The sequence below is a fragment of the Galeopterus variegatus genome, unplaced genomic scaffold (genome assembly GCF_000696425.1).
Source record: "Galeopterus variegatus unplaced genomic scaffold, G_variegatus-3.0.2 Scaffold648, whole genome shotgun sequence".
In the NCBI taxonomy this organism is placed as follows: domain Eukaryota; kingdom Metazoa; phylum Chordata; class Mammalia; order Dermoptera; family Cynocephalidae; genus Galeopterus; species Galeopterus variegatus.
Window position 1 is genome coordinate 725,313 of NW_007726759.1, and position 16,755 is coordinate 742,067.

The window sequence follows — 16,755 nt, forward strand, 5'->3', positions numbered from 1 at the left end:
TGATAGTGTTTTTTTTTTTTTTTTTTTTTTTTTTGGCGGCTAGCCTGTACAGGAATTGAACCCTGGACTTTGGTGTTATCAGTACCACGCTCTAACCAGCTCAGCTAACCACACAGCCCTCTCTGAAAGTTTTTAGGATTTTCTATTTTTATATCTGAATGCAGAAATTTCAGCAGACTTTTTCTTGAGTTAGCCTATTTAACACTGTTTCTTTGCCTATGTCCTTTCTTTTATTGCCTCTGTCATCTTTTCTGGAGTTCCTCATTGGACTTTTCTGGATTTATCCTCTGTGTCTCTTAACCCTTCTCTCATACTTCCTAGTTTGGTCTTTTTGCTCTATGTTATGGGAAATTTCCAAGACTTTACCTTACAGTTTGCCAGCATAGTCTTTATCCCTATTCTTTTCAGTTCTCTCCTTGATATTTTATTTTCTCAATTACAAATTTCATTTCTAAGAATGCTTCTTTATTCCCTAGTTGGTCTTTCTTCATAGCAACCTGCTCTTATTTTCAGGATACAATATCTTCTTGACTCTTTGAGAATACTAACTGGGAATTTTAATGTTTCTTGTATTATGGTTTTTCTCCAGGGTAAGTTGCTTGGTTTTCTCTTTCTCTTTGTCTTTCTTTTAAAAAAAAAAAATTTCTCTTAAGTGTCTGGTGATCTCTGGTTGTCTATGTCTATTTTGATTAAGATGGAAACCTGGAATGGGTCTTCTCTGTGGGTGTTTGAGCCTCTTTCTCTAACACATCTTCTTTAGTAGGAGTGCTGATCACAAGTTCTCTAATGGGAACACATAATGTTGATTCCCTAGCATGTGTGAATCTGTTCATCAAAGTGGCCCACCCTTCTCAAGCCAAGGCATATGACCCAAGTCAATAAGGCTTTCTCAACCAGAACATGACATCTTAGATGCAGAGAAGCAAGAATTGGGAAGAAAAATAATGGCATTTATTCATAATCTTGCCTAATTGATCACTTCCTGATGCCTAAACCCTGAATTCTGTTTAAGACATGCCTAGTTCTGCAACCTTTCCTGTGAACTGCCCCATTTTAATGAATTTCTTCTCTGCTTAAGTTAGTCAGAATCAGTTTTTGTTGCTTGCACACAAAGAACTTAAGCTGATGCAGGTGAAAAGAAGAACTGACATTTCTTAAGCTGATGTGCAAGGCATTTTACATTTTTGTATAGAATCATCATAACCCTATGAGATAGCTATAAATACCATTATTTTATAAAGAAAGAAACCTAGATTTAGTAGATTTATTAGCTTGTCCAAGAAGCCACAGAAAGCACCAGAATCCAAGCTAGTCTGACATCAAAACCTATGCTTTCCTCTCCACCCTGAAGTATTCATGGAACTTTAAGGATCCAGGCTTGGGTGCAGTTAGGAGTGATGAACAGTGGATAAGAGATTTAAGGCTGGAAAAGCCAGGAAAAGGAATTTAGACTCAATGTGTTAAGAAAAAGAGAATCACGATCTCATTCTTAATAGTGGAATGGCATAGCAAATCAAAGGAGAATTTAAGAAAGATAACTCTGCAACACATGGAATGAATTTAGAAGGCTCATGTTAGAATAAAATAGACCAGCTAGGAGGCTGCAGTAGTGATGAAATTGCTGGAGAGGGAGAGGAAGTTTACAGAGGGATTTGGAAGGAAATTTCACAGGATTTTGTGACTGAATGGATATTATACGGGATGAGGAAAGATGAGCCAAAAATGACTACAAGATTTCCAGCTGCAATGAGGAGAGCTGAGTGAATTCATTTACCTTGCCTTTCCCCCTAAACCTCAATGAAAGGAACAAGGAATGCAAAAACAAGAATGAATGCACATGGGTGCTAGAAACAGGGAAAGATGCCCAGAGTCCACAACATTTGAGAATCTCTACAAGATATAAAAAAGAGTGAATCAGAATGATAGAAAAGCCAAGCATGCTGAGCAGCCCTTAACCAAAGGCAAAGGAGAACCACGCAGAGCACTCTTTCCTACCACCAAGCTTAGTGCAGCAGCGGGTGGGAGTGAGGCAGGCACCAGGGCAGCTCCCAGGAGACAGTGAAGTCCCCACCCAAGCAGAAAGCAGGTGGGGTCCTTCACGCTCACCCCTTAGTCCAAGGCTTCGTTCAGTTTGGACCATTTAGTAACTAACATATGGAAACTGTACTGAAGCCTTCTACTTACAGTGTTAGATCTAGAGAGAGAATGAAGACCATCAACTACCTGCCATTGCTTCAAGACAATATAACACAAACTCAGGGAAAATACAGGGCATGAATTCACAGGTATGAAACAGGTTTTTTAAAATTAAGGTATAATATTATGTTAAATAAATCTGAAGATACACAAAAATGTATAATTTTCTTTTCTAATTAATAAAAGGGATTCAATAAGGGTTGAAGAAAAAATATGAATGGCTAAGTAACCATAAAGGAAATGAAAAGTTTATAAAAGATCTTCTTTCTCCAAACAAAGAAGACTCAAATAGATTAAAACAACTCCAAAAAAAGTCCAGTGGAAAAATAATTCTCAACTATTTCAATTTCTCCAAAAACTGAGAGGGAAAAAAACAGAAGTCTTTCTATATGATCCTAGAGTTACCCTGATACAGAAAACTGGCATGCTTCATTTGCTATATTTTACTTAGGAGTATAAAGTCAGTGTTCCTAAATAAAACACTAATAACATAAAAATGCATATACCAGTGTATTATATAGACAATTCTAAAACCTTGTTATAAATAAGAAACAAACAGATTAACATTTTAAAAATACATGATCAATATGAGAGATTCTAAAATGTATCTGAAATCAATCTCTATTTTTGATGTATATTCATTTTAAAATGGATTATAAAAGTATATTCTAGATAGTTTATTTATCAGAAATTAAAAACAAACTTCATTTTAGTAAAGTTTACATTAAAATTGGAAACATGAGATAAATGTCTAATTTCAGTTTTATACAATATTTTGAAGATTCTATCCAGTACACTAGGAGAATAAATATTAATATCAGAGACATAATGTTCAATCAAAAGAACCAAATACAAGATTATTTGCAGATGATATGATTGTCTAGACATAAAATCCAGGAGAATCAAATAAAAATTATTAGAACTAGTAATCCAGTTCAGAAATCGAACAGATACAAACACAAATATCCAAAAATAAATAGTTTTCCTTATATTCCAGCAGAAACCAGCTTTAAAATGTCAGGCGTAAAAAAGATATCCATAAAAACTCCGTAATGTATAAAATATCTAGGAATAATAAAATAAAAAACAATTGTGCAAAACCAATATTAAAAGGAAACTATAAAAATTTAAAGGCTATATAAAAAGACAATTAAAAATGGAAAGTTACTTAAAAAGGTAATTCCCAAAATAAGAAATACAAATGGTTATTAAATATGAAACACACTGTACATTACTAACAAGTAATATGCAACAAATTTCAAAAACAATGAGGCGTCTTCCTGTAATAGATTTGCAAAGTTTAAAAAAACAGCAATATTCAAGTAGGAATATAGGCATGCACATACATTGTGAGTAGTGCTATATATTGGCAAAATCATTTAGGGAAAAATTTATATTTATAAAATTCACATTGTACATGTTTAGCATCAAATCAGCATATTTAGATTTTAGGGCTCTGTTTTATAGTTATACTTACAAATCTATTACAGAATTCAAACAATCAAATATTCATTAATAAAGAAATGATCAAATATATTATGGCACATCAATGCCATGAAATACTATGAATCCTCGAAAATACAAATTGTTGTATATCATTACAAAAGTGGCCAAAATATAATACTGCATTAAAAAAGCATGTTCTAGAACCTTACGTTGTGCCTGATGTTACGTTTGCTCCTGCAGGGACACTCCAGAGTATCCATTATACCTTGGAGCTGTCCGGATGCTGGGCAAGGGAGCTGGGCTTTTTACCCTCTGGCACCTGTCAGTCACTAGTCAAGAGCTTTCCAGGGGGAGTGAATGACATGGATCTGACTCTAACGAAGTGCATCCCTCAAAGAGATGTGGGTGGAGAAGCAATGATGTCCACTACAATATGTTCCATTTATGATAAAGGAAGTATTTTCATAAAAAGTAAGAAGGAGAAAGAGAGCAAAAGCAGATGTACTCTTAGTAAAGCAAAATTATATATTATTGCTTTCAGCTGCTGCATAAGCGTGGGCACTTACTAGACAGCTTCCCACACCCGCAGCTCCTTATCAACTTGTCCATATGAAAACCAGGATTAATTGGCCCTTGAATCCACATTTTCTCTCTATTTTGTCTTTTCAATCCGGAGTGGTGTGGGTGACATCCTGAGTGGAGGGGTGTAGGGGAGATCCTGAGGATCTAAGAGAGGAGCTCTCAAGTCCTCTACTGATGCTAACTGAAGCCACATGACTCAGCCATCGACTTAACATGAAGGCTGCATAAAAGCTGAAACACTTGGTAACTAGACTCTTTGAGGTTACAGTCTAAATGGAACTCCAGATTAAGGAGTGTGCTCCAAGAATCCGTTTGTTCTGTTTAACTTGTTTGACTTTATGGCAACACTTGTTTAAAATATCCTTAAGATGAATGAGTTGAGGTTTCTGCCTCAGTGCAATCACTGAGCAGAAGGGGACGTTTCCTAGAAATCATTTTGGGTGTCACCAATGACTATCTAGGCAGATCACACTCATCATGGATCCCACAATCTGCTACAAGTAGATGAACTAAGGCTGAAATGGGTAGACAATTCAGGTTTTACCATTCGTGGGGTCTGTAGTCTGTCTGTGAAAGCTTTGGTGCTTCTGTTTCTTCACCTGTAAAATGGATGCAATAACTATTGCTCTGCTTACCTTTGAGAGCTGACATGAAGAAGAACCATGAGATCACATACGTGAAAGAATTTTGTAACCCACACAATGCTTTACACCAAGTCACCTGTGTTAGCACAAAGACTGCAGTCATTAAAAAGAGCAGAGGTGGTGACTTCAAGATCTGAATCCATGAGCATTGGAGGGCACTTGTTCAGGAAAGATGTGTGTGGCTTTGGACATGTTGAGTGTGAGTTAGTAGTGAAACATCCAAGACAAAATAAACAGTAAATTATGGAGACGTGACCACGGAGCATGAGCATTGGGGTAGGAACTGTGGCATAAATTTGAGAGTCCTCAACACAGGAGCAACAGATGAATTCAAGACCATGGAAAACATGACTGTGAAGACTTTACCTCCCTTTCCATTTCCATAAACGTATCCCTTAAACCACTCCCAATTTTCTTCTGTTTGGACTAAATGCATAATTTCATTAACAAATATTATCATTGCCACAAAATGTTAAATGGTTCTTTACAGTCCCTATTTGCTTACTGTATACATTATCCATTCAAAATATCATACAGATTCTCATATTCATCAACCACTTTCACTAGTTAAGTCTACACACACAAATGAAGAATAGAATTCTGGAACAGAAATCACATGCATTTTTAACAGCCATATACATTACACATGTGGTCTTTCCCTTTGAATAATCTACACTATTTCTTAAGTTACTGTTTTGAGTGAATACTTAGGCAAAATTGATGAGAATTTAAAATTGTCATTATATATGAGGATGCTTGAAAATCATAATCTTTTATGTTCTTGCATGAAGAGATTTACACAGTTTTCAATGATCTTCATATTGCTTTATTTGGCCAAAACCCAGCAATATCACAAAATCACAGTTCATTTTTAGAGACTTTTACAGTGTTTACAGTTGGACTGAACCCCAAGGATGAGTCAGTCTTTCTGTTTCACTTGGATTGTCTCCTGAGATTAAGATCATTGGTAATTTTCTTCATCTTTGATAGGTCTCACATGCCAATACTTTGTTGGTTTTAGTTTTTAAATTTTGTAACATTTACATCTGAAATATTTGGAGTTAGTTAAAAGTATTTCTGATTTAAATAGGCTGTATGCTATTGAGGCATACAAAAATCACTGGCTAGTTTTCTGGTTGAAGAACAGTATTAAACTGTAATGTTGCTTATCTTCGTAATTAGAATTTAACTGACTGTTAATTTACTTTTTATTTAAATTGAAGCAATGACTAGATGTTAGTATTTACAATTTAAAAATGGTATAGATGGAGAAAAACCCTGAATGCAATAATTTAATTTAAATTTTATTGATTTGCTAATTATACATGTAAAATAAGGGCTCATCAATTCCTTTCGCCTACTTTCACTGTTTTCCTTTTCCATAAGCAGAGATAAGAGTAATCAGTCTCATAGCATTTTAAATCTACTCCTAAGTATATGTATCATTTGTGATGTGTATAAACCCCATGAAAAATTTTTATTTATAACAATTATGTTGGTATGCAAGATATATTTTCAATTGTATAGTAACTAAAGATGTACTTCATAAAAAGAAAAATCCAGAATCACCGCTGCAATATATTTTTAAAAAGATAGAGATGTTAGAAATAATTTTTCATCCTTTATCATGAATGATTTCATTTTATAGATTTTATAGATGAGGCTATTAAATGACCAGCCCAAGACACACACGCGCATGCGCACACACACACACACACACTCACACATGCACACACACTCACACACAACGTAGACCAGTTCTGTTTTGTTTACTTCTCTGTCCTCACTGCTTGCTACAGTCTCAGTGTAAAGTCTGGGTCAAAACACATAATAAATATTTGTTGTGAGTTCAATTTATTTAGAAACAGAACCCAAATCTTTTAACACCAAATTCACTGATCTTTCCAATACATAAATGGACAGATTTAAAATGTCTTTCTCTGCTCTCTAGTCTTACTGGGAGAAAAGAATGTGAAAACTGTGTGAAAGAAACTGGAAAATGGTTAAGTATAGTGCAAATTTAAGACAGCATTATTATCATTATTGTTTAAGTTTATAAAATATCCCACTTCTCTTACCATTTAAGAAAGAAAAAATTGACAAGAACAGTAATTTTAAAGACAACCGTTTGAACCTCTTGAATGACTTAGGAAAAAGGAAAATATTTCCTATAGCATTTGGGTTTAAATAACAGAACTTTTATTTTTTAGTGGTAGTTCTATAAATAAACAGAATTCCTTATTATATACTGATCTTACAGAATAATGAGCTAAACAGTTGTTTGAAGGTTTTACCTAGATTTTCATAAGTTAAAACAAAATGGAAGCTTTCAGCCAATTATATCTTAGAATTTTCTCTACAATATGGAAATTTATACTGTAAATTGCTTTAGATATCTTTTTTATTTAGCAGGATTTTGAAATAAAGAATGGAGTTGTCATTTACAGCATTGGTCATATCACAAGTTATACAAATTTCAATAGATTGTTAGTAAACAGAGGTTCATTAAAACACTGACCAGGGCACCTGAATTTGGCACAATTAAAAATACGATGAAACAGTGTTACAAAATCTTAGGAAAGTACAATAAATAGGTTAATCGAGAAAAGATTATTTAAGTAATTCAAACATATTACCACTTAAATTATAACCATTGTGCAAATCAAAACTACAGGATTTTGCCTGTTAATTTAGTCATCAAGTCAACAATATAGAAATTAGTTTGTTAAATCACCATCCTGCATACTTTAAGGATACCTAGAGAGTAACCTCACATGGGTGAGTGCTTGAAATCATTTGGGCCAATTTTTTAAAGCGGCTTTAAAATAACTGACTTCCAAATCAAGATATTAAATGCCAGCTTCTAACCAGCAATAGTGCTATGGCTAAGACAGAAATGAGATTCTTTACAGAAACGCTGACACAGCCTTAACTATAGGCACTTGAGTGTGTGGTTATAATTCTTTTTTCAAATCCTACCCAGCAAAGCTTCGTGTAAAGGAGTCTGCAGAATATGTAAACAGTAAGAGACAGTCCTAGAGCTTTTACAAAATCACAAATCTGTGACACATTTATAATCATGATTGATTGCTACCACTAAATGACTAAATCATTCAAGATGTATTGATTAGCTCTTTAATAGATAAAAGGTAGGCAATGTATTATAATAATTAACATTTCTTAATTCATTCGATTTGCAAGAACGACACATGTTAAGCTAACAAGGTAAACCTCCAAAAGTTTTTTTATAAAAGCCGGCCTTATTTAGCATTCTGACCACTAATCGGAAACAATAAAAAAAGAAAATTAAGAAAAAATGCAGAACAAAGATTAAGAAAGTTTTTCTTTTCCATTCGGAAATCTATTAAGCAATAATATAAATTCTCAAGAGGAGTCAGTTTCCTACGTCAAAGGCATTTAAAACTGGACCAGATAACCTAATCTTAGAACAGGCCAAGAGAACAGAACTTTTATGGGGAGATGGGTAGCTGGAACCAGGGACATAATTATCTATCCTAATTCTCATACTTAAAAATATATAATGAGGATTTAATTTTAAAGCCCAGCCAACTCTAAGCTGGTTGTGTTTTTTCCTGCTCCACATTGTCTTCCAGCCAACAGATGACTATTGATCCTACACTGGGAAATACTGTTTTGATGTTTATTGATCAAGACTCTATGAGGGAAAATGTGATTTTTGAATGGAAGATAGTCATGAGTTATCTCTTCTTGTAAAACTTAACAAGGAAAAATATGAATATCACACTAAGCAAATATTAAAATTATTAATTAAATACCCTTAATAATTTTGTGTGCAACAATACTATATAACATGGATGAACTTAAAATTGAATCATCTTGCATCACAAGCATTCTGATTTTATAAGATTCTAAAAATTTGCTAACGTATCACTTTTCTATTTTATAAACTCAGCATCGTATCACAGAAAAACAAACTGAAATGGATAAAAAACTTATTTTTAAAATCAACACTAAATTTTATCTTCAGCAGGAGCTAATCATCCATTTAAATTCAAATTTAATCTTTCACAATCTGCATTTTACTTAAAGGCAAAAATCACACTTATTATGAGATACAAATTATCATGCAAATCTGTAAGAAGTTGATATCTTGTGAAATCTTTACCTTGTATTATGTCATGAAACAAGACTCATTTTTTTATAATATTAAATTCGAATGCTAATTTTCTTCATTAGATGGCAGAAAGGAAATAATATGCTCCTCAAATTCTTAAAAAGAATATGTTGATGAATAAAAATTTCAAGGAAAAGAATACATTTAAAGTGGATATTTAAATTTCTCAAATGACTAGTAATTCTATTAATTAGGTATGGCAATTTGTCTGTTAAAAACATTAGACACAGGCCAGGAAAATTGGGCAAGGACAGGTAACACACATACATTCTGCAATGTTTATCAATTCAGCTTATTGTTTTCCTAAAAATTTTAAATATCACAAAAATAAATTTTAAACATTCTAGTTATAGTAACAGTATTACACGGCTAGTGATTTATTTATTTATTTGGGTCCAAATCCCTGTGACTGCTTTTCAATAAAACAGGCAATTTTCCATCACAAAAAGAAAAAAACAAAAATCAAAAACAAAAACAAAAAACAAAACAGGCAATTTTCGTACAATTAAATTTTCAATATCCCCTAATGAATCCACTACTCATTTTAAATATTTAGCCTTTTGAAGAAAATTATATTCTTCAGGCTGGCAGTGCAGATGGAAAAGTAAAATACAATTTCAACAATAATGCAACTTTGCCCCTACCACACAACAAATTTTTTTAAATGATTTTTGTTTGCTTGTTTGTTTGTTTGTTTTGCTGTACATCAGCACAGGGCAAATCTTTTTAGTACATATGGTTCCTAGAAATTAAAAGACTAGCTTCAAATCTGGAAAACATTTTATCCACTTGCAGTTAGGATTTAACAAAGAAGTTCATTATCGGCTGAAAAAGATAGAACAAAACTATGAGCCATCCAAAGGAGGCTTGTGATCTGTTCATTGTGATCTGTGCTTTTTGATACCTTCTCGGTTGGGGCATGTGGTAGGAATGGGGACTATTTCAATTTAGATCTACCCTGCTCAGCCACACTGTTTTCCTTTCACATCCTAACCCCCTTGTGTTATAAGGCTGGCAACAGCTCTAAGAATGTGGAGAATGTAAACAGCCTTTTATTGTCCAAAAGGATGGCAGTGTAAGGAATGTGTGCTTATCACAGGGCTGCAGCTCCCCACCTCTCTTACCATGATAAAGTGCTCCAGGAAAAAACATTACAACCCAAGCACAATCCAAAAACGGATTAGAATTTGACATAAGCTTTCTTAAAAACTAATCAATCAATTCATGCTGTAATATTAGAATCTAGCTCTTAAGGAGAGTAAATATAATCCCTTCCTATTAACTATGGTGGTATGGGGCTGGGGGTGGGGGCGGATTTCCAATGTAGTAGCTGGTAGAAGAACTTTTCTGGAACACATGCCCAAATATACTTCCTCATCTTTAAGAGTCTAATACAGTGCACATGATGCAGATACATAATTAATGATCACTGAATAAAAAATAAATGCACTAAGATTCATGAATGTATTCTAAAGACCCCACATAAGCACCTGATTTCCTCAGGCTTTTCCTTATACGCACTATACAAATGCTGCTTTGTTAGAACACTTTTGTATTGGGATCTAGACTAAAATTTTTAAAAAGCAAGTGACACTAAGGATTAATGTGGCACATACGAAGGTACTTCAAAAAGTTCATGAAAAGACGTATATTATCTTTTAATTTTATTTTTCCATGAACTTTTTGAAATACCCTGTTTTGGATTCACAATGCCTCAGATGTAAAATTTATTTTAACATGCAGCATTGTACATAGCCAGTAAATGGTGGCTCACTCAAGGACATTTGGGAATATCACTGCATTTTCTTCTTGATGCCATCGAAGAATTTCTTGGTTAAGGTTGTGCAGGTGAAGCTAATCTCTGCTGTAACAAGAATGGATGATGGGCCTTTCCATTGTATCTCTCCTTCACCTTTTGGAGTCCCTTCCGCTCACCTTCAAAACTTTCAAAATGCCTCTGCCTCTACAATGTCATATCATAAAGAAACTTTTCATAAGTGACTTGATTTTCCCTCCAAACGGAAAAGAAAGAAGGAGAAAAAGAAAGAAAGGAAGGAGGGAGGGAGCGAGGGAGGGAGGGAAGGAAGGAAGGAAGGAAAGAAGGAAGGAAGGAAGGAAGGAAGGGAAAGAAAGAACAGATTGTCATCCTCTAAGTATTTGGCGAAGTCTTAAGTTTGTGCACAAAAGTAACCGTGGCATCAGGAGAAAGCTCTCTTAATAGCACCCTGTCAAGACAGATGTCAAGACATCGGGAGAAATCCATCAGAGAGGTCGACTGAGCAAAAGCAGTCCCCTTCTATAATTTTACTTTAAAAGTTTCGCCTTGAAGGTCTTACCTTGCATCTCGTTTAGGTATAACTAACTAGCAATACATACAGCGCACATAGGTATACCTCGGAAGCAGAGCTTGGCGCCTCTCAGGGAGAGCAAGGGGAGTCACAACGCGAACAGTCGCCCAGTGTCGCTGGCGAACCCTAAGCCACCTTTCAATACCCTTCGTATTCCTCAGCGGCCCCGAGCCGTCCAGACCAGGCAGGAGAGGGCTACCACGAAAGACTGCTTAGGGATGCTCCGGAGGGCGCTCCTGCGTGGAGCTGGGCCTGAAAGTTACAGCCTGCCTCCCAGCTTGCACAAAACCCCAGCCCAGTCCCCAGCGCCAGGCGGAAAACCAAGAGAAATCCAAGCTGCCCCTCAGATCGCTCTTTGCCTAAGTTTCCCCCCAGCGAGGCGCCACTACCCGTCCCTGCGAACGAGGATGCAGGGGGCTCTTTGGAACAAGTGTCCGTGGCCATCTGGGCAAAATACCACGTGAAAAACTGAAACCACCAAGCCTCTCAAACTCTGAGCTGGAGGAAGGTCTTTCAACCTTTCCCCGTCATACCCCTCTACTCCCATCCCCTCACTGACCGCCTGTCAATAAACCTCTTCCTTCTCTCGCACCGTCTTCCCGGACACTTTCCGCCTACTTGAACCCAGACCTCAGGTCCCAACCCCTGCTAAGCCCCTAATTCTTCCCTTTCAATCTCTAAGGAAACCTAAAACCCCCTCCACTCCGCGCGCCCTTAGCCCCGCTTCCTAAGCAGCCCCCGGCTCGGCTTCTGAGGCTGCCACCGGCGAGGTTTTCCCGCCGAAACGCGTCCCCGGCGCGCGGGGCGGTGCGGGGGGCCGGGCACTCACCAACTGCAGCAAGCCGGGGACCACGACGAGGGGCAGCGGCCGCAGGCGCATGGTGCCGGCTGGAGCGGCTTCTCACGAGCTGCGCGCCCTCGCCTGCCTCTCGCGCATCTCCACTTCGGGGGGCAGGACTGAGGACGCCAGGGACACAGCGCGGCGCTGGGGAGGGCGGGTGGACGGGAGGTGCCTCTCCGGGGCCCCCGCGCGCCCCTCCTAGGAGGGGGCCGAAAAGGAGCGTGCGGGGCCGCCCGAGCTCGGGCACGCTGCGCCGGGCTCCAGCCGCGCCCTAGGCTCCGGGGTGGCCAGGTCGGTGCAAGAGCGGGGTCGCCTGCCGGCCGGAGGTTCCCCTACGAGGCTGTTTTCGTCTGCCTTGCAGAGCTGAGTGCGCCGGGGCGGCCGGCGCCCCGGAGCCCCGCGAGGCCGGGTGCCTGCTCCACCCCTGCGCAGCAGAGGGCCGGGCCGGGCGGCGTGGGGGTGCCAGGCGCCCTGCCCACTGACTGGCTCTCGCTTTGCCTGGGTGGCTGGGGTCCGAGGGGGGTGGATGCAGGAAGCAGTGCGCCGAGAGAGCCCCTTGGGAGTGTGGGGGGAAGGCGACGGCAGGGTCCTGGGGCGGGGCGTTGGGGCTGTGAACAGAAAGGGCTGGGGCGGGGAGGTGGGCTGGAGCCCGGGACGCCCCGGGAGCGCGCCCTACTCCGCTGCAGAGCCTAGCTCGTGGAGCCGCGGGCTGGGGTGTGAAGTGTGGCACGGCCGGAAGGATTTCTAGAGTTGGAAGTAGGGGGGACCTCCGGGGACCTCCAGGGACCTCGAGGAGAGGTGGCGGCAGGACTGTGAGAAACGCAGCTTAGGTGCAGCGGTCCCGGCTTAGTCCGGTTTGGAGATGGCATAGAAAGCTCGGTGTCCGGGAGACCGACGGAGCTGCGCCGCGGGGACCTGCTGCCCGGGCGCAGGAGAAGCGGAATAAGGCCAGGAGGCTCCGCCGCAGCCTCCTACTCAGGAAACGTTGGAGAGACCAGGCGAGCCTGCAAACCTGATGCCCGTGAGCCTCGGCATCCGTGTTAACAACTCTTCATCGGAGAGATCCTTAACCTTTAAGTATCTTTGTGTTGGACGCTCGAGTGGAAAAGTCAAAGGCAATGGGGCTCGCAGACTCCCACACCGTTCACGGTGGACGAGAATTTAGGCATCATCCATCAACCCCGTTATTGATCAAATGAATTCGCTTCAACAGAATACGAGAGGCAAGGCTAGTTCTTACATCTAGAAACGCTAAACTCTTACAGAAGAAAAACATGTTGAGGCAAAAGAGTAGAATTTTAATTGATTTCCTGGTTTAAAAAAAGATAAATAAAACACAACAAAAAGCGCAGTTTTTGTTTGCAATTCTAAAATCAAAAGAGTTTTTTTCTCCTCCTCTTACCATCCCCCACTCCAAAATGGAAATGGAGGGGGTTGGTTATGTCTTTTAGTGGTCCAAGACCACCTTTGAAGCAGAGCAGCCTTTGTCCTAGATCTCAAAGGCAGGAGGACTGATTTGAGTAGGGCAAAGTCCTAGTCTAGTCTTGCTTTCACTGGGTGTGCCAAATATGTGCAGTTGGGGAGGGAGGTTATTCTAGAGTGTTCTGGGATCTCAGTGTGACTTCGAGAGCTTGTTGTCCTTGAGGCTGCGGGTGGGTTATCTCTCCAATACAATTGCATTCCCTGTATAGAGGGAGATAGGCAAGCAAGGGTCATGGATCTATCCTTCCTAACCCCTTGCCAGACTTGACAAGGGGTGTTCTAGGGTCCGAGGGCAAAGGATGCACTAGCTCTATCCCCTTCTGCTTGTCCTCAGACTCCTCCTTGCAACAGACTCAAAAACAAACAGAATCACTATTTGCATATCTGAATCTATAGTTCACCCACTCTGCCCCTTACCCCACACGAATTCTCTCTTTACCAAAGCTTAGAGTCCAGTTCTACCACTTCTAGATAACTATCCTTTCCTAGAAGCATAAACAAGATAATTTCAAAACTTGGAAGTGGTTAATCTTCTTACTCAACTTTGGGTCCCTTGATAGGGCTGCATTTTATTTATAGACAGCCTTTTGGAAACAAAAAGGAGTTAAAGGGAACAGTTTGACGGAAATAGAGGAACTTCTTTTTGAAGAGATACCACTAGAAGAAGGAAGGCAAATAGTTTTGCAGTGTGCACCACATCATTTAGACTCTGTCCCTGCCTGAGCCTCAGCTGACTCAGCTATAAAACCAGAAGATGACGTCCCTTCTTGATTTAGTAGTTTGCAATTCTGTTATCACTAACTCTCTAAATGAGGAGTGTGTGACTTAACATACTACTGCAATAAATACAAGCGTGCTTCAAAGAGTTCATGGAAAAATAGAATTAAAAGATAATAAGAATCGTTCCATGAACTTTTGAAGACCCTTCATAAATAAGTGGTTAATTACTGGAATATTTCACTCTTTCCTCTCAATTTGTTTATATTTCTTAGATTATTTCTGTGCTTTGGGAAACATATATAAAATCTAAAAGTGGAACCCAAACTTGGGCATATATATCTTTAGTGATACTAAATATTCTTACCGAAGAACATGCTGTGAGGTGTTGAATTCCATGCTAAAATTTAAGGGACACTAAAGAACTTGCATTCCCAGTGATCAGGCTTAGTAAAAGAGAAGCCTAGGTCCCAAGGGCAGGAGGATTGATTTGAGTAGGGCAATAAAACTCACTATGTTTACTTATAAAGTGACTACTGATCATTTGCTGTATTCCACAATATTCCCCAACTTTTGCTATACAAACTATGACAAAGAAAAAGAAAGAAGGATGGGAAGAAGGAAGGAGGGAGAAAGGAAGACAGGCAGAAAGACAGGTAGAAGCATTTAATGCATTGATTTTTCTCCTTCAGAAGCATGCATTTAACCAGGAAACATGAAATAAACAAACCACAGTAGATAATACAGGAAAGTATAAATTCAAGTGCTGCTTAAACGGTTAGAAGAAGAAAAGATCATTGTAGGCCAGCATAAGTACTTCTGGAAGAGATGACATGTGACTTGGTTCAGCTCACAAGAATGGCCAGGATCAGTCTATGTGGGAGGAAATGGGGAAGCCATTCCATACGGGAGGCACAGCACGGGCAAAGGCAGGGTGGGAGGACTTTATTGGGCATAGCTGGGAAATGGACAATAAGCAGATCAGACTGGCTGGAGGAAAAGTGAGAGGAAAGGCAGGTTATGGGCTAGACTGTAGTGATCTGAGAATGCCAAACCAAACAGTTTAGACTTAATTTGCCAGAAATACGGAGTAAAACTCTTTTGGAGTAGACAGGTCATACACCAAGAGGTATAAAGCTATGTGCGGCGGTGACATGCAGGACGGTCTTGAGGAGCAGATAGCATAAGAAGATGGCACGGTATTTGGACAGAAATGGATGGAGAGACGTGGGTGCAAGAGCTATTGAAAGGAACAATGAACTGAACTTGAGGTTTGAATATTTTAAAACTTTCTTCCTGGCACATTAGATGAGTCTTTTTAAAAATATTAACACTTTCTCACTTAGAGTCAATTTAATAACTAGATACTCAGATTATTGCTTTCTCCTTTTGCATGGCTGATTTTCACAGTGCAAGGGGAGTGAGAATGGTCTTATCAAATAGACCAGCAGCATAAAGTGAAACCTACCAAATTTTACTGGCATATGATTCCACTGCAGTCTTTTAAGAAAGCAGCTTGTAGGGACATACTCAATGCTCTGAGAGCAAATTTGTCAACTTGTGGCTCATTCAGACTATTAGTTTTTCCTTGAGCTTCTTCACTGTCCTCATTTTCTCACCCTTTCCTCTTCATCAGCATCATCACATGGAAGTGGATAAGAAAATGCTATGAGGGTGGCATTTCAGAGTTGCAGTGGATATTACCTATTATCCAACTTTCTCACTTTACATTTAAGGAAACAGAGGTTCGAAAGGTTATGTGACTTGCTTCAGGTCACGTATAAAGGCATGGACAAATCTGTAACTTAATTCAAGACCCTGATTCTCAGTGCATTGCTCTTTCCAATTCATCACTCTGCCTCTGGCATTTTTCAACTGGCCCCAGCAGTTATGAGAGTATCGATGCAATGAACAAAAGAACCTCTAGCTAATCAGAGATGTGGGAATGATCTATGGATGCTAAAAGCCACAGATTCTATCTTATTATCAGGAAGAGAGATTTGACTATATTAAGCCCAAAGCATTGATTTGGCAATAATTTTAGAAGGGTGAGAGGGAAGTAGAAACATGGCCTTGGGCTACTCTGCAGCCCTCAGAGAAGTGGGATTCAGGATTTGAGAAAATGGCAGCACTTATCCCACCAACAGAGAGAATTCTTGGAAGACTTCTGGCCCTCTTAGACCTCTGCAATAAGAAGCTGTGTGGGCTTTCTGGTGGGCTGGTAGCAATTCTTCACAACTAGAACCCTTTTGAGTGTTCATTCTTCTCAAGTAATTGAATATTCTTCAGTCACTACTTAATAGACTATGATGCTGTGTTGCATTGAATCTCAACCCTGAGTGC

The 16,755-nt window shown here is 39.1% G+C and overlaps 1 protein-coding gene across 1 annotated transcript in view; it reads right to left on the minus strand.

Moving 5' to 3' along the window:
* The window catches only part of NXPH2 (neurexophilin 2), a 114,016-nt gene extending 101,726 nt beyond the window's left edge, over positions 1-12,290 (minus strand). Inside the window, exon 1 of the mRNA XM_008570964.1 lies at positions 12,202-12,290. Within this exon, the coding sequence (XP_008569186.1) occupies positions 12,202-12,252 (51 nt within the window). The 5' untranslated portion in view covers positions 12,253-12,290. The remainder of the gene's footprint in view (positions 1-12,201) is intronic.
* Between the last annotated feature and the right edge of the window lie 4,465 nt (positions 12,291-16,755).